The 18,611-nt window shown below is 42.9% G+C and overlaps 1 protein-coding gene across 6 annotated transcripts in view; it reads left to right on the forward strand.

The window, feature by feature from the left end:
• Positions 1 to 18,611, forward strand: part of Osbpl1a (oxysterol binding protein like 1A) — a 198,608-nt gene that overhangs the window by 12,322 nt on the left and 167,675 nt on the right. For 3 of the 6 annotated variants that reach the window (XM_087189608.1, XM_021265138.2, XM_013075259.2), the window contains 2 exons: positions 5,518 to 5,603; positions 6,592 to 6,666. The exons of 1 other annotated variant lie outside the window; for it this stretch is intronic. In XM_087189608.1, coding sequence (XP_087045734.1) covers positions 5,518 to 5,603; positions 6,592 to 6,666 — 161 coding nt within the window. The remainder of the gene's footprint in view (positions 1 to 5,517; positions 5,604 to 6,591; positions 6,667 to 18,611) is intronic. 2 more of the 6 variants (XM_087189620.1, XM_087189617.1) reach the window with 1 other exon arrangement.

The following is an 18,611-nucleotide window of genomic DNA, read 5'->3' on the forward strand; positions in this document are numbered from 1 at the left end:
TCAGAAGAATACTTTACCAGTTTCCTAGGCATCCCTCATCTGGTCACATTGACAACCAGAATTAACCCTCATGCTCCTCTGTGGGGAGAGTGGCCTGTGGGAATGTGTGGACAGGTGGGAGGGAGTCTAGAGTGCTTGTGCTTTAATAGCCACCTTGCACGTGGGTGCCAGGACAGGTCTTTTCCTAGCATCTCAGATGTAGCTTGCCTGTTCTTAGTGTCTCCTGTTTACCTCACTTCCTGGGCTTGAGATCAGGAGCAGTATGTCTCCTCTTTTTTTCCTTCCACAATCCCTCTGTCCCAGGAAGAGCAGGCTTCAGATGGACATATGGATATTTTACTCCCCTGTGACATTCTCCTTCTAGAACAGCACACCTCATGAGAAAGGAGCATTATCTTTGCAGTAGGAGAGAAACTATAATCTGAGTGGTCTAGAAAGTAATTGAGTTGGTTAAGGAATTTAAAAACTTCTCTCCATCTTTTAAAGGCCCAGTCTTAATATTTACCTCAGGATTTCATTTTGAATGCTAAAAATATTCGATCCTTCTTAATGACTCTTTTCTGTCTACCCCTCCCCCATCCATGGTAGCCTCAGGCTAATTATTGGGAAGTCAGCTACTTGGAAATGTGAAACTGAGAAATATGTGTTAATTTTTTTCAGAATGTCACCTCATTATACCTGTCAGTCAGCCTCTGTCTTAAGGGCAGTTTGAAGGGTTTATGTAGAGGAGTGACATAATCAGATAACGTGTAGGTTTGTGACCCAGGGGAGTGGGCAGACTGGATATGTGTCGTGTTTCCATGTGGAAATTCCTTCCTGCCATTTCTTGGTTTTCTTACTTGTGTTTCTAATCCTGAGATACTGGCAAACTGGTATAAAGTACTACAATTCTCCTGTAAGAATTAAAGATTAACACCACAAGATGTTATTGTTGGGAGAATTGACGTCAAGTTGAAAGTGAGAGAATGCAGCACTGATATGTCCCAGGTAGACAATTAAGGTTGACCTTTCTAGGGTCTGGCTTGGCAGATCTAGCTAGTTGTGCTTGCAGCTGTTACGGTACTGTATGCTTATGGTCCTGTCGCTCATGTGAATTGCTCTTGCAAATAAAGATATGTAAATATTTATGTTTGTATACACAATATATTTCATATAAAACTATTAGTGTTCTAAGGAATAAGTTTCAGAAGCAGAATAAGAACATACACTGGTGGTCTCAACACCTGCTTCTGGGTAGTGCCATTAGTTTGCTAAGATGTCCAGATGTGAAGTTACTTAGCCATTACCCAATAATACCTGCTGGTGTTTTTCACCATTTAAAAAAATTTTTTTTGGTATCGGGGATCGAACTTGGGACCTGGCGCTTTCGAGGCAGGCGGTGGAACCACTGAGCTAAATCCCTAGCCCTTTCACCATCTTAATATTCTGTGTGGGGCTCTGTTGTTTGTAAATACTTAAGAATTTAATATTTTTTATTCATTGAAACTTCTTTTAGATACCTATAATAAAGAGTGTAAAGAATATTTGAGGTATTTTTAGGATAACTTATGATTTTGCAAATTAATTTCTTGATTCAGAGTCACACTTGGAAACACTAGATGTGAGAAGAGCAGATGAGAAACTTTCTAATCTCTTAGAGGAGCCTGTTGTGGGTTAAATGGGGACAGAAGCAGTGGGAGTAAATAGATGTAATTAATTAATATTGTGCAAGTAGAAGCAATAAGACTGAGTGGGAGTGAAAAGGAGGAAGGAAAAGGCAAGCATGCCGGCGATGTCTAGCGTGAAAAATGAGGTAGTTGGTTACGAAAACACAGGAGAATGGGTACTTTCTGTGTGCGGAGCGAAGGATGAGCTCAGCTTTGTGCTCTGAGCAGGAGGTACCCTTGTGTCATCCACATGGAGGGAATCTACTAGTAGAGAGTCGGATGTGGGGCTCTGGATTCTGAAGTCAACAGCATGTAAACAAAGTAGTGGGAGGGGGTTAGGAAATGCCATTAAAAAAAATTGACAATAATGAACAAATTGGAGGAAAAAAAGAGCTTCTGAAGGATGCTTGGAGAAACTTGCAGAGAGGTGGAGAGAAATCATGGAGTGCAGGCTTTAGCAGCCAGGGAGTATTGTGCTGTGCCATCCAGTGCTGGGCAGCAAGGCAGTGAGGAGGCAGCAGCAAAGGGCCCCTGGGGTTCTGCAGAAACAGTTTGGGTACAAGTTGAGGACAGTGTTAATGACAAGTGGGAGATAAGCCCAGGCTGCAGTGGACGGGTGGTGGATGGGAAGGAACAGGTGGAAAGAGCGAGGGAAGAGTGGAAGTGGGAAGTGATTGGGAGGAAGATGTCTGGTAGGGAACTTGGCACGAGGGAGAGTTGGTTGGTTTTTATTTCCTGTGAGCAGCTAAAGAGGGAGAGGTTGAAGATGGGGGAAGAGGAGTACCTGAGAACCAGGAGGGGACAAGCTCCCAGAAGAGGACCTGGTCTTTGACATCAGAAGAGAAGCATGGTAGATGATTGCTGGTAAGCCCAAGAGTTCTGTGAAAGCTTCTGTTTTTACTGGGAAGCTAAACGATGAGGTCATTCCTAAGGGACATGGGGCCTGGGGATTTAGCTCAGTGGTTCCACCGCCTGCCTTGCAAGTGCAAGGTCCTGAGTTTGATCCCCAGTACCCCCCCCCCAAAAAAGTTCCAGTACCTAAGGGACAAGGGCCTGAGTGGGAACCTTGAGGAGACTAACAGACATACTGAAATACCTGTGTTGGAAGGTAGGAAAGACACCTGACCAGGGGATCCCCAGAAGGATCGCCTAGCCCGAGTGTGAAGTCTGCGAGCTTGACTTTGCGTTACCAAGAATCCACGGGGGGCTCTTACATTGCTGCATTATTGGTTAGCAGCCTGGTGTGGTTATGAGCTAGTGGACTTGTCAGGCTTTGGGGAGTTTCTAGGCTGCTGTGACAGATAATGAAGCAAGGGTATTGATAAAGAAATATTGTGTGGGATCAAGGACTATATACCTCATTTATGGGGGCTATGAATAATAATTAGATGGATGATGGGCCAGTCAATCAAAGAACAAGTCCTATGTGAACAAGCTGGCAAGTTGAGAGTTCGCAGGAAAATGCCTTTCTGCGTTCATAGTGATGCCCAGGTGTTGGCTGTGGTGGTGGGTACCTAGCATTGAGCAGAGGCATGGTTTGTGTGGTGGATTAACTAATGGTCAACGTGGAGTACCCAGCTGAACTGAATCAGCATGGTTGGGGATGGAAGACCCACCTGAGGACTGTTGCCAACAGCATAAGAGAACTGGAGGGGAAGATCGTGGGTTATTGATTTTCTAGGAGAAGCTTGCTGTGGTTGGTTTTCCTGACGTGAACTTGGCTGTTGTCGTCAGAGGAGGAGCTCTCGGGGCCTCACTGATGGCTGCTGTTCTCATCAGGGGAGCTCTGATCTTCACTGAGAGAACCCCTTCCTGGCTCCAGTACACATCCCTCAGCCTCATGGCACAAATCCTTCACCTCTCCGGCGCAGGCTTTCTGGCTGCCACCACTGGCCTTCAGGACTTCCCAGTGCAGATCCTTGATATGGACTTGAGACACTGCTGTGGGCTCTCGGCCCTTGGCTGGACTCATGGAGGACACTGTTTTGGGCTCTAAGCCTTCAGCTGGACTTGTGTGGGATGTTACTGTGGGATCCAGACTCTTGGCTGGATTCTTTGGGTCTCTAGTGTGCAGCTAATCTCTTGCATCCTCTGTATTTGACTTTTTGGGTGACTTATAAAATAATCCCATAAATTATGCATCCTGTAGTACATTTATTTCCCTTGCAAAACCCCAAAACTACAACAGTTTGTAAGAAAGGAGGGAAGCCGAGAAAGTGAGAGACCAGGATACTCGCACAAGCATTAGGTCCCCCAGGATGTTGGTAGGGTTTGCGGTAGGGGAAGGACTTTTCTCAGTTACTTGGTGAGGGGTGAGCGGCTGGCAGGTGGCAGTAGAGGAGGCATTTGAGGGAGTGGTGCTTCAAGGAGGGCTTGTAGCATGAGTGTAGAAGGCATTGAGCAAGGGTAGCCATGGGTTTTTGATGCAGGGGTTCACATGGCTTCTGTTCAGTGTAGCTATGGAAATGGGTAGGGGGTCCACCTGAGGAATAAGGGGATGGGTGGGGATCTTATCAGGAGGAGCTAGGTTTCACTTAACAGCAGGCAGAGAAATGTCTGGTGAAATAGGCTGAGCTATGGGATTTATTGACTGTGTAATTAGTAGTTCCACAGGGCACGTGTGTGAGAGAAAACAGATGCAGCAGTTTGGGTAAGTGGCAGACAATCACAGACGTGCTGCTGGGAGCTGTAGTCTCGTGTGCATGTCCGTGTGTGTACTGGGGGAGTTGTTAGCATTCCATTATACACGCTCTAAGGTTGGTGGCTGAAGATTCTGTTCAGAACCTGAAATTCAGGAGCTGAGCGTACTGCAGTCCCCTCCGACAATCCCCTTCAGCTGTTAAACTCCAGCCAGCCCTTCTGGAGTGGGAGCAGTGGATGCCTGGGCTTTGGGAATCTGATAGGGCTGCTGTCTATGGAACCTGATTTAAAATTTTGGTAATCGTTTGGAGCATCTCTGCCCTAAGCAGCAGTGGCCTTTATCTTTTTTGCTAAATTGTATAGCTTTTGTTGTTGCAGTACTCATTTATCTTATTCCTCTCCCTGGTTGTGTGGCTAGGGTCTGACATTTCACTGCTTTTAACCTTGGTTCTGGTTATCTAGTTGGATTCTTCAGCACTCTGGTAGCTCAGTATCCTCATTAGCGGAGATTTTCTCTGCAGCCAGATATTTTCAGTCCCTGTCTGGAGCTAACAGTGTTCCCATTGGTGCAGGAAGGGTTCTGTAGAGTCCTTCTGTGGTACAGGTGTTCAGAGTTGCTCTGCACTGCCCTTAGTGCCTTCACGTACAGGTTTCAGAGAGAATTGCTTCTTGTGAAATGTTGTGCCAAGAGAACAGTGTCTGCTAGATGATGGCCAAATGGTTAAAGACTCAAAGCTTTAGAGCAGCAAGTTGCTGGAGGTGAGGTGACTTGACTGTAACCTTGTCATGTCCACCATGTCCTTTTATGGGTGAAGATGTGGAGTCAAAAAGTGGCTCGAGCTGGGGATTTAGCTCAGTGGTTTCAATGCCTGCTGTGAAAGCCCAAGGACCCGAGTTCAATCCCCGGTACCCCTCCCCAAAAAAGTGGCTCGAGGGCTAGGGGTGTAGCTCAGTGGTAGAGCACTTGCCTAGCATGTCCCAGGTCCTGGTTTGATCTCCAGCACCACAAAGAAAAAATGAAAAGGGAGCTCCAGACCTGGGTCTTGTGAGTTCTAGTCCATTGCGTTTGTCACTGTTCTTCATGTCCTCTTGCCGCTCCATCACCAGCAGCACAGTGGGGAGGAGAACCACTGGCCAGGGTATTAAAAAGTAGCTTCATGGGAAGAAATTCAGTTTACTGTAAAACCACCTTCCTAACATCTAAAAATGCCTTATCTTCTTCCATTTGTAGGAAGAAGTAAGTCTAATTTGGGCTGGACACCTCTTCATCTGGCGTGCTATTTTGGACATAGACAAGTGGTCCAGGATCTGTTGAAGGTCTATTTATGGCTTTAATTTTTAATGACTATAATAACTTATTATGGAAACTCTTTAAGGTGAAAGTCTTAGAAAAGCCAACTGAGCAATGGTAGCTTATTTAATTAGTTCATCATTAAAGACACTTAATTTTTCTTTACTAAATTTATGAATTAGGTTAGCTTGATGACTTAAAAGTCTGTTTTTAATAATTTTATGTTAGTGGCTTTTAAAAATGGCAAATTTGGCTTTTTTTTTTTTTTTTTTAATTTTTCGAGATAGGATCTCACTTTGTAGTTCAGGATGGCCTTGAACTCACTATGGACCAGGCTGGCCTGGAACTCATGGTGATCCTGCTGCCTCAGCCTCCTGATTATAAGCATGTACCACCATACCTGACTCAAATTGGGCAGATTAATGAAGATAGAATTTTCATTTTTACAAGTATGACAGAAAAAAATAATGAAAGCATATCCTAAATTAAATAATATCACAATCTCTTACAACCATACTTAATGAGAATTGAGACTTTGTATTTCTCAATTCTCTGAATAATTTTTCACATGGATATTTTTGAAATTGGGTTACATCTTTCAATTTATATGTACATTTACATGGTGGTTTTTTTAAATCTCAAAACTTATTAACTTGGTGGAAGAACTATATTACATTCAGAGAATTCTTTTTTCATTATAACTACTTCTAGAGTTAAGATATATAGATTTTTCTCTCTTTTTTTTGGTACTGGGCATCGAACTCGGGTCCTTGCACTTGTGAGGAAGGCGATGGAACCACTGAGCTAAATCCCTGGCCCCCAAGATGTATAGATATTTAAAGAAAAGTACCTTCTTATCTTGTAGATTTTTGCCTTTCAGGAAACCTATTTACTTTTACTATAAATTGATTTATTCAGTAGTGTCAACCAAACAACATTAAAAATTGTTTTAATTTTTAAAATATTTCATATATCTTATATGTGAAAGATATTTGAAGTTTTCATGTTTTCCAGGCTGGTGCGGAAGTGAATGTGTTAAACGACATGGGAGACACGCCGCTCCATCGAGCTGCTTTTACAGGACGAAAGGTGAAAAATATTCTACTCTTCAGTGTTTGCAAATGAAATATTTGGAAAAGGAGTCACTGCTGTTTGCTCTTTTAAAACCGTATGGCCAGCAATTGGAAAAAGCCATAAAAAATGTAAAAACCAGCCCTTTGGGTCAAAAGTGGACAGGATCTTACAGTTGGATAGTGAGCTGGTTCCTAAGGTGGTTATGAGTCTCCCTCATCATCCTGGACAGAAAGTCACTCAGTCTGTTTGTATGCTCCAGAAATGGGGACCTCCTGTTATTCCTTTTCAGAAATAGCTTCATTGCTGTATAATTTCCACTGCAAAAAATTTCCTTACTGAAAGTGCACATTTCCATGAGTTGTTTACACAGTCATACAACTGTGATGGTTAATCTTGACTATCAACTTAACTGGTTTGAGAGACATCTAGGAGAGAGCAGAGTGCACTTCTAGGTGACCGTGGGGATTTTGTCTGGTCCTGGTCTCTTCCTCTTGGGCTCTTGCTGCTCATTCTCTGCTTCTCAGTTGCCATCAGATGAGCAGCTTGCCTCTGCCATGCTTGTCTACCGTGCTGCTTCTGCCTTGAAGTGAGCCAACCTTAGACTGAAGTCTCTGAAACTATGAGCCAAAATAAACCTTTTCTTAATGAAAAGCTGACTTAATACAATAGCCATCACCACAATCCAGTTTTAGATCATTTCTGTAACCCCAGAATATTTCCTCCGCTCTATGTACAATTCCCTGTGCCTAACTCAAGACCCAGACTACCTACCATTCATTTTCTTTCTCTTCATATTTGCATTTGCTAGCATTTCTTATTAATGGAATCATATAACCTATTATGTCTGTCTTTAATTGACCCTAATGTTGAGTTGTAGCCTGTATCAGTTTATTCTGATTTGTGGCTGAGTCATATTCCATTGAGGAGATAAGACAACATACATTGAAAGGACTATTGTTTGATTGTATTGCCTTGGGATCATTTTGGAAAATGGACTGAATGTAAATGGAAAAGTTTATTTCTGGATTTCCAATTCTTTTCTTTTGATCTGTATGTCTACCCTTACATCATGTTTTCAGCCTACAGATCTTGTACTCCTTTTGTTAAATTTATAACTGGCCTGGCCTTACTTTGTGGAATTGGAAATGAATCTGGCCAGCTGATGTCTCTGCTCAGTTTAAAAAGAAAATTAACAATATTTTAGCATAGTTTTCTGGCACCTCTGGATCTAAATAGCTTAATGACCAGCCAGTGTTTGGGCAGTAAAGAACTCAAATACTTCACCCCATAGGGCTGCTACCCTCTGCCCATGGACCTGTGGGTTAGAGAATGTTTTCCACGTTCAGGCATTTCTCACCTCTCCCTCTGCTCTTTCTGAAGGGCCCTTTCTCACTTCTGCACATGGGTGATGTTTTCCAGCAGATGGGAGGGCTGGGAAGCTAACCCACTTTCTCTGGTTCTTTCATTTCCAGGGTTTCCCTCTTAGGTATCAGACTGTTTTGAGATTTGCTCTATGTCGTTGAGTAATGGCTCCCAAACATTTCCACCTCCTAATCCCTGAAATCTGAATGGTTCAGTTTTATACCAAAGGGACATGAAAGTGGCAGATGTAGTTGAGTTGCTGATCAGCTGACTATAAGGAAGGAAAATTACTTTGGGTTACCTCCTATAATCACAACAGTCCATAGAGGTGTGAGAGACAGAAGAGTTAGAATCAAAGAGCAGTGATGTAGCCAGTTAGATACAGTGTTTCTGGCTTGGGACTCAGAGGAGGCCATAAGCCAAGGAATGTTGATCTCTGGAAGCCGAAAAGCAAGGAAAGTTCTCTCCCAAAGCCTCTGGAAGGAACCAGCTTTGTAATACTTTGGTTTTACCCAGCTAACCCCATTTTAGACTTCTGAAATACAGACTTGTAGAGTAATAATTTGTGTTGTTTTAAGGTACCAAGTTTGGTAGTTTGTTAACAGCTGCAGTAGAAAGCTGATGGGAAAAGCGACCTTATGCTGCCAGTTCTGTGGGTTTTCACACTTGTTTCTTAATGAATTTTCTACTTTTACTAATAACTTTGGTGTGGGTTTTTGCCTTCTGTTCCAAATCAAGCCAGTTCCCCTTGCAGCAAGATTGCTGGCTGTCACTGCCAGCCCAGCATGGACAGACTTTGGGAAAGTGGGGGTGGGGGATGGGGGGGGGAATGAGGCAGTGCAGGGGTGGTGGTGGTAACTGCCTGTGGTTAGTAAGCTGAAGACTCCTGATGTTCTCACCTGAGGTTCTAGCAGGTCCTGTTCTGTAATTGCTTTGCTTCATTGTTTCTTTAGTGGGTATCCAATACCATGAAATGGTTTGTTCTGGCAGGTTTTTTTTTGCTACCGGGGATTGAACTCAGGACCTTGAGCTTGCAAGGCAGGCACGGTGCTGCTGAGCAAAATCCCCAGCCCCTGTTCTGGCAGTTTTGTCCAGTTTTTATTCATTCTTCAGGATAACAGTTCTCTGACCTCTTAGTGTAGCCAAAAGTTGCTTCCCACCCTGCTTTCATGACTTTATTAATTATTTAAGAAATCTGGTAAATTATGGCATAGAATATGTTTACTCTTGGTTACTCTGATAATTGACTATTGTCAAACAAGATCCCTAAGGGTTATTTTATAATCACATAATTGGAAGATTCATGTCCTTTTATCACAAATTAAAGAAGAGTGAGTTTCATATTGCTTCATACTTTTCATTGTTCTAATGACTGGATTTGGTTTCTATATAAATTATCATGAATTGACCCTGTATGTGCTAAGCATGTTTGAATTCTGTAGTACATTTCATATCCCTATGCATTTGTTCATCATTTGGTACTTAGGAGCCAGACATGAAGTCTTAACTGAAGCTGTGAAAAAAGTACTTTTTAAAAAGAACAAAAAAAGTAGGTTAATTTCTACATGTGACTCTGTTCAAATATGATCTAGAAATTGTTTGATCTGCCAACCCGAATGAGAGCCACTTTCTGTTCCCCTTCGTAACCCAGGGCTTCTCATCCTTTTCTGTGAACCTCAGAAAATTGTTTTGCCACCTCTTCCCACACACCTACCTCTCCTTGAAAGTGCAGCTCAAGTGCAGTTTTCTGACTTCTTGTACTGGGAGGAAGCTGTGCTTTTCCAAGTTTCCCAGGTGCACGAGAGCATTTTCATTTATGTTGTTCCTCATATGACAGTTACAGCCATATGTATTGTAACTCTCCTACGAGGTTGTGTTAATCTTGCTCAGAAGGAGTGAATACATTTTATTTACTTTTGTGTCCTCTGCAAGCACAACACGGATCTCCCTACCCGTCTGTAGTTAACTGTGCTCAGCTCTTCCTGTAGTGTTTGACCGTTTCTGCTATTTTTCTTGATCCTGCAACATGAGATGTTAAATCGGGCCTCAGTTTGGTTCAGTGTTGATCTATGTATTTTGTTGTTATATCCAAAACAGTTTAGCTGAAGCTAAATGGTTGTGTCACATAAAAATATTAACAAATGTATATGCTTTATTAGGCATGATTAAATTAGGTAAAAGGTTTAATTTCTAATTGTCTTAATTACTTTTCTTCTTGCTGAGACAAAATATTGACACCCAAAGTTAAAGGAGGAAAGGTTTATTTAGCTGCGCGTGTAGAGGTTTCAGTCCATAATGAACTGGCTCCCAGACAGTGTGGCATGGCAGACAGGCATCGCAGAAGAGAAACAGTTCATGGTGGGCAGAAGGTAGCAAAGCAACAAGGGACGACCACAGCTCTTTCTGCCCCTTTTATCTTATCCAGGCTACCAGGATTAGGGCAGTGCCAAACCATTCAGTGGACTGATTTAGTAATCACACACCCTTAATCCCAGCATCACACACTCTAGATGCAGCCACCTCTGAAAATGCCTCACCATGACTGCATGAGGCTCTAGATCCAAACCTTAACACTATGAACTCATGATAAATTGTCTTTTGCCATGGAGATAATTTTAAATATCTTGTGATTTTTAAGATTCTGTAATTAGTAGAATATGGAATTGAGGAGGGATTTTGTTCATTATAAAGCATTTTGAAGCCTTTCCTCTGGAATATATAAAATACAGCTCCCAAAATTGAGGGAACTGAGCTTTTTCTTGGTACATTAGTGACCCCTAGTGTTTCTTGGTGAAAATCAGTATATCAGAATTTTTAAATGTTTACCAGTTGGTCCTTTATTGTTTAGGTACAATTAGAATGCTGAAGTTTTTATAATAAAATCAGTTTAAAATAGGGGCACAATCAATATAGTAAATATTTGGTTTTTGGTTTTTTTTGGTACCGGGTATCAAACCTCGGGCCCTTGTGCTTGCGAGGCAGGCAGTAGAACCACTGAGCTAAATCCCCGGCCCAATATAGTAAATATTTGGATTGTGGCACTGACCTTTATTTTCTAGTGGAATTGAGAATGCCTTTGAAACAAATGCTTTCTATGTTTTGTTGGCACATAGCTTCATTCACTGGTAAACAGGTGATCGGATAGGAACATTGTTTTTATTCTCTGAGACGCCAGCTGAGACAGAGGTTAGCATGGAGCAGGTTTCCTGAGTGCTGTGGGATCACACATGTGGAAAGTGCAGCTGTGGGGAAGGCTAGTGTCAGGCAGTGCTGCAGTCTTCGGGTGCCACAGCCCACTGTTCAGGGAACGCTGCAGAGGAGGCCAGGCCTTTATACTGCTGGGACAGCCGCTGGTTACAGGCTGCCCTGGAAAGGAGGTGTGTGAGCTTGCATGGCATGGTGCTGTCCAACTGAGTCAATCCCTGGTGTGCTACCAGCTGAAGGCTGCCTCCTGGCCATTCTTGGCACCTGGCATAACAAGTAGTATATTCCAGAAGGGAGATCTGTGCAGACATCACAGCTTCCACCACTGTCTATCCTTTGTTCCACTCAGATCTGCTTTGTCATACATGTGTGAGCGGCCCTTTCTCATGCCAGTGGGCCTCTTCTGGGAGACGTTCAGAAGAACAAGGCCGGTGGTTGCTACAACGGAATCCTGTTTTCGCTTCTGTGCTAGCCATGTTAGGTTCTCCGTCCCCTTTGTTAATGCTCCGTTTGGATTCGTGGCTTACCTGGTGTTACGATTCGGGTCCCTGCAGGTCTGAGGCCTTGGTTACCATGTCCTTTGTAGGCTGGGGATGCTGCATTTGTCTGTTTACTGTCAAAATTGGACAAGAGAATACCAGGAGACACCTCAATGTATCATCTGCATGCAAAGTGTGTTCTCCGTGTCCCTTTAGGGCCCAGCTCTCCTTCCTTCTGATGGTCAGGTTCAGTTACCTCTGCTAAGGTGGTGACTTTTCTTGCTTGCTGGCCCTTTGGCATAGTGAGCCCACTTCAGCATTTTGTGCTTTCTAGCATATGACTCAGAGCATTGTCTTTTGGTGTGGAACATGCTACCCCAGAACCTGAAGAAGCCAATGAATCATTATGCCCTGTTTTCTTTTGTGGGAGGTACAAGATGTAATAGTTTATTCTTTTTCTTTCTTTCTTTCTTCTTTTTTTTTTGAGAGGGTTTTATGATATATCCTAGGCTGGCCTCAAACTTAGTCTTCCTCTCAGTCTTCCTCAGCCTCTTGCGTGTTACTATTACAGGTGTGTGGCACCATGCACAGGTGTTTTCTACTTTTAAGAAAATGTCCTGTGTCCTGGCATTACTCAGGCCAGTGAACTTTGAAATTTACTTACGTGGCAGAGCCCTTGAATTTTTCATAAGCTCTACCTCCTACCCACTTGGTTCTCTGTCTTACTAAGGCCTTCAGTATTCTAGCCTCTTCTTGCTTGTCTAGTTCTAGTAGCTTGGTGTCATTGATAAAGTGGACTGGTGTGTTTCACAGGGCGCCTGAATAGTGTGGGGCAAAACTGTAAACACCCACTGTTGTCCATGTAAATGCAAACTTTGACCTTTTTTTCCTGATAGGGATAGAAAAGAATACATTTGCCATACCAGTTGCTGTAGGCTGTGTACTTAAGGTAGTATTAACTTTCTGTAGCAAAGATCTGTATTTAGCAGAATGGCTATGATTGAGGCCATACTGTTTGGTTGAGTTTTTGGAAGTCCCTTGCTTTCCTCTGCATTCCATTTGGTGTTTGCAGTGGCAGACAAGTGAATTAAATGGAATTATGATAGGAAGTGTCAGCCTTGGATTCTCTTACATATTAAGGGATGGAACTAACTTTTGCCATTCTTCCTCCAGTGCGATAATTGGTTTTGATTTGTCTTGGCCAGTGGCTAGAAGAGGGTAGTTTTAAGGTCATCCATTTGGATAAAGATCAAAGAAACAGTGTGAAGGCTGTGCCAACAAGTACAACTATGAAGAATTCAGACTATGCCAGTTTAACAGTCATGGACTAGTGGATTGACACTGCTTGTGTTTTGGGACCCAGCGCATGCACTGTGAGCTAGACCTGGGCCAAGATGCTGTTTATTATCTTGATTGGTGACACTTTTGGTCACTTGGTGTTGGGTGTCAATTCAGACCTTGTATCTCACAGTCCGTGAAATGTTGGGTGTTCTGCTGTCCCCAGTGTATAGTTACTTGAGGAAATGATCATAGGTCCTTTTGGGAGCAGTCTGGGAACAGGGGAGGTTTGCTTTGGTGTTACAGAATGTTCCTTCTAGAATTTGACACCTCCTTCATTAAATAGTCCTAAGTTCAAAGTTAAAACAGGTCCAGAAATCAGATTAGGGTTCATGACTTTTATTGGGCCAACAATCCTCAACTTCTAACCATTCATCATTGGTTTCTTTTGAGGGTATAAATTAAGTTATACCTGGATGGTTCTTAGCAGCATGGAAAGAGCAGTGATCCCCATTAAGATTTCAAGATGCCCGAAGTACCATGGAAGACCAGGTGTAGAGAAGCAACCATGCTAGACTGGATGCAGTATGTAAGACCAGAAAACGTATCAGGTAATGATGTGCCACAGAGGGTCCTAGACAAGATACATTTTTTGCTGAAGCCAAGGAAATTGCAGTGAGAAAAGGCATCAGCACTGCTGAGAAGCTCTGTGGCCGGAGGTTGTGAGCTGCCACTGCAGACGTGAGTGCTGTAGGCAGGGGAGAGAGGCATCCTGGAACAGTAGAGGTCAGGAGATGACACCTGGCCCTCAGAAGCCAGTCAAGTGCAGTTTACAGGAGCAGCGGGTTCCGCTTGGGAGGTTTAGGGGCCAGCTTGGGAGGACGAAGAGTTATGGAAATGGTTAACAGAATGTGGCGTTCCTAAGGCAAAATCTTCTTTGATCATTGTTTTCACCAAATTCTTTTATCTGCTTGTCTGGCAGGCCTGGCTTATTCCCCCAGACCCTCCACTGGTGAGCTGGCACTCCCTTGGGAATGCTTCCCATAGGGTTCAGGCTGCTTGGTTACATCTTCAGTTCTCCCATGGTCTCAGGAACTTACAGGGTTGTGAATTACATGTTTTTTTCTCATTAGAGGAGGATGATGCACTTTCCAGTTTTCTAAATCTAAGTCCCAGTTAATTTAGGAAACAGGCTTTTCTTGTGGTAGCTTCCCAGACACTCTTAATTCTTAGGCATATAGTTAATCATGTGCCTCTGACTTCTGTGCATCATTTAATATTTAGCAATGCCCAGGGATCTTTAAGACTCCTTTGTGAGTTGTCTCTTGAAAAGAAAACCTCTGTGCATACATGTGTTGGTTTTAAAATACCAGGTGACATCATGAGGCTTTGTAGGGAGCTGATGACCCTTAGGCTGCCCATTCTGTTCACATTTCCCAGAGACAGTGACTTGTTAATATTTTTAGCTCTTCAGGGTTTTTTTTTTTAGCCTTTATGTTTATAAATAATGCACTTAAGTTACCAATTCCTGATTATTCTTTTTTAAACCTAGGTTTTCTATTGGTGCCAGCTTATTGCTGGCAGATAAATATTTTGTTCTGTTTTCCCTCTCTTACTCTCTGCATAGTTAAACTTCACTTTTCTCACTCTCTTGATCTATAACTAGATTTTGGTCAAATACTGAGCTTTTATTATGACTAAGCTATCTTTTAGCTCGAGCCATACGGGGCCCTATTTTTTATGTTTTTGTATAAATCCTTATTTCTGGAGTTAATTGCAGGAGGTTTCTTCTCATTACATAATCAACCTTAAACTCTTGTAAGAGTGCCAGAGTTCTTTGTACTGCCATACACCTCAGTGAGTACTTCTTGGAGTAGCGCCCCAGGCCCCCTGTGTACTCTCCTCTCGCCTGGACAGTTGGCCTCCAGCGCTGTACACATGCTTGTCATGCTGGAGCTGTAACTCCCAGTCATTGTAGGAATTCTCTCCACTGAATTGGATTTCCCATTTCCTGGATCTCTTGCCTTCCTTTAGCCCAGTCTTCAGGAGCTTTCTGAAAAACATTCCTGAGAAATCAGTGTTTTGAGGATTAATGTTTGAACGTACTTCTTACCTTTGTGTTTGAGTGACAGTTTTGCAATATGCAGATATCTGGGTTAGAAGTCATTTTCTCTCAGAACTTTGAAGTCATTGTGTTACTGTTTAGCTTTCAGTGTTGAGGAGAAGTCTATGCTTCCTCTCATTTCTGGACCTGTATGTGTCACCGGATTGTTGTTTAGTCATGAAGCATTTCAGTGTAGGTAATCTAAAATAATAGTGATGTACAAGACAGTCTTTCTATCACACCAAAGCCCAATAGGTAGTCTAGGGTAGGTGGCAAATACTTGAGATTCCTGTCTTACTCCACTGTGTAGCTTTGATGGTATCATCTAGTTCGAGAGCATTCTAGTGCCAGGAATCAGGCTAGAGGAGGGAAAATAAGGGACAAAGAATATGCAAGCCTCTTAGGGAAAATGCTAGAAGTTATTTAAAAGATGCTTCTCAATCCTTTGGTCAGATCAGTGACCTGACCAGACTAGCTAAAGGATAGCTGGGAAAAGCAGTCTTTTTTTTTTTTTTTTTTTTGGTACCGGGGATCGAACTTGGGTCCTTGTGCTTGCTTGCAAAGCAGGTGGTGAAACCACTGAGCTAAATCCCTGGCCCCAGAAGCAGTCTTTATTTTAGGTGACCATGTACTCCGCTAAAAATGCTGTTGGGGTGAGATGGAATCTTTCCTTGCCATCTGTGTCCTAAAATTTTATTGTGTTTACCTTTAGACTTTAAAATCTCTATTAGTCTTCTATTAATGCATGATAAATTGCCATTAAGACTTAGTGGGTTAAATCAGCACTCATTTAGGAGGTCAGAATTTGCTCACAGCTTATCTGGATTCTCTGCTCGGTGTTATATGAGGCTGAAATCAAGGTGTCAGCTGGACCGTGTTCCCATCTGGGGCTTGGGAGCCACTTGCAAGCACACTTAAGTTGTTAGAAGATTGTAGGACACCCTGTTGGCTGGGAATTGTTCTCCGCTCCTACAGACTATTTTCCTACAGACTTAGCCCCTTGGACTCTCACACTTCCATTCTTTGCTGGGAGGCATCTGCCTCCTTTTGAGGGCTTCCTTTATTACAGCCAGATGTGCCAGGTGAAATGACCTGACTGCAGAAGTAAAATCCTTCATGTTCCTAGTCCTGAGGATTATCAGGGTGGATATCAGGGGTGAGCTTCTTGGGGACACTTTTAGCATTCCTGCCTCCTCAGTCTAGAGAGTCGTGTTTCTTGCTTTCAGAATCGTTTTTTCTTTTGAAATTTTTTTTTTTTCCATTTTCACACTGAGGATGCAGCTGAGTGGCAGAGCACTTGCCTAGCATATATGAAGCCATGATTGACTTCAATCCCTTGTACTGGGAAAAAAACATTTTCATGTGAAATTGATTAAAAACATAATTGTGTTACTTTTCTCTAGTTGCTGAGACAAAATGCCTGACCCCCAAAGTTAAAGGGGGAAAGAGTTTATTTAGCTCAGTTTGTAGAGGTTTCAGTCCAGAATTGGCTGGTTCCATGGCAGAGGGGTGTTGCAGAGGAGAAACAGTTCATAGCACCCACAGGGTAGCAAAAGCAACCAGGGAAACTTGACAGCGTCTTTCTGCCCCTTTTATCCAAACTACTTGGATTAGGGCGGTGCCAAGCCAATTAGTGCACTGGTTTAGTAATCACCCGCCTTTAATCCAAACATCACACACTCTAGATTCAGCCACCACTAAAAAAGCCACCCACAACCACATGAGGCTTTGGGGGACCATCTAGACCCAGTCCATAACAATAGTTTTATAGGAAAAAATGTCATCTTTAAAAATCAGCATGGGAATGTTCATAGCAGCATTCTTTATAGCAACCAAAAAGTAGAAACAACCCAAATGGTCATCAGTGAATGAATAAACCAGATGCAGTCTGCCCATATAATACAGTATTGTTCAGCAGTAGAAAGAATGAAGTAATTGACACATGCCAAATCGTAAATGAACCTTGAGATCATGCTGCGCCAAAGAATCGAACACAAAAGGCCACCTGTTGTACCATCCTTTGAGAAATGTCCAGAATGGGCAAATCCATAGAAACTGGGTAGAGATGAGTGGTTGCCAGGGGCTTGGGGAAAAGGGAAATAAGGAGTCAAAACTGATACTGGGTTTCTTTTTGGGGTGATGAAAAAGTCCTAAGTTTAGATAGTGATGATTACCGCACAACTCTATGAATATATTAAGAGCTACAGAATTGTATACCTTTTAATGGGATGAAACTTACGCTATGTGAATTATATCTTATAAAGTTGTTTAAAAAGCAGCCTGGGGGCCGGAGATTTAGCTCAGTGGTTTTGCTGCCTGCTTCGCAAGTGCAAGGACCCGAGTTCGATCCCTGGTACCAAAAAAATAAAAAAATTTTTAAAAAAAGTGGCCTGGGGCCAGGAATGTAGCTCAGTGGTGCCACATCTGCCTGGCTCGCGCACGGTCCTGAGTGTGTTCCCCTGTACTGGAGAATAAAAAGAACAGTGTGGGTATGGGGACTCTCAGTTCCACCTGAGATGAGCTGTGTGATGACAGCAGCATAAGGGCAGTAAGGGAGCGACTGACGGTTTTCAGAGTGGAGTTGGGGCAGTTTGGGGCGTGATTCATGGCTGTCGCAGTTTCTTTAGCCTCACTTGTGCATTAGTCCTAACCTTACTGTTTGACACCCACTTAAAAAAATGAAAATATAATTTCAGGCTCAAGGCTAGTACTTTACTCATCTGACTTCTTATTTCACAAATGTTCCAAATGCTCTCTGGGCCAGCAGTATTTTAAGCAAAAATCGTTAGGAATACATATGCAAGTATAAGTAACCAGTGTGCCAGGTGCAGGGGTACAGCAGTGAATAAAACAGACCACAACCCTCGGAAGCAGGAGAAACTCAAGAGGCCCAAGTACAGGGAGGGGTCTGTACATGGAGCAGGGGTGTCGGAGTGAGGGCTGACAAATGCTTCTGGAGGGTGGACGGGAGGGAAGCCTTCTGTGAGTAGGAGCTTGTCTGAGCCCCGATTTTAAAAAAATCATTAAAATATATACTCCCTTCCTCAACTTCCTTAGTGCCTTTTCTAATCTGGGTCTTTGCTCCACCAGTGATTGGAGTATTTTGGAAAGTCATTAGTGTTCCTAAGTTTAAAGATTTCTGCATCATCTCTTTCCCTTGCTGCTTCTCTGGATGCTTTTATGGATCCTCACCTTTTTTTTTTCCCCCCTTGAAAAAGACACCCCTCTTTACACATATCCTGTTGCGTTTTTCTTCTTAAACATTCTTCCTGTTTCTCTGGAAACTTTTCTCCTCCATGAGGCAGTCTGCTCTCCTGGCTTTATTGCTCCATGCGGACCCTCAGGTATCTGAAATTTCAGGCATCTAAGATTGGGCCCATCTTCCTCCACACCTGTGCCTTGTGCAATATTTGAGTTGAGTTTTGAAATCATTTTCACTGTAAATCCTTTTCTTCTGCCTGCACTTGGGAATATACTCAATGCATTTAACCTAGATTGCTTCATGTCTCAGTCATTTTCCTGACTTGATACTC

The sequence above is a fragment of the Heterocephalus glaber genome, unplaced genomic scaffold, assembly GCF_053883595.1.
Source record: "Heterocephalus glaber isolate CG9 unplaced genomic scaffold, H.glaber_assembly_v1.0 deba00000331, whole genome shotgun sequence".
Classification (NCBI taxonomy): Eukaryota; Metazoa; Chordata; class Mammalia; order Rodentia; family Bathyergidae; genus Heterocephalus; species Heterocephalus glaber.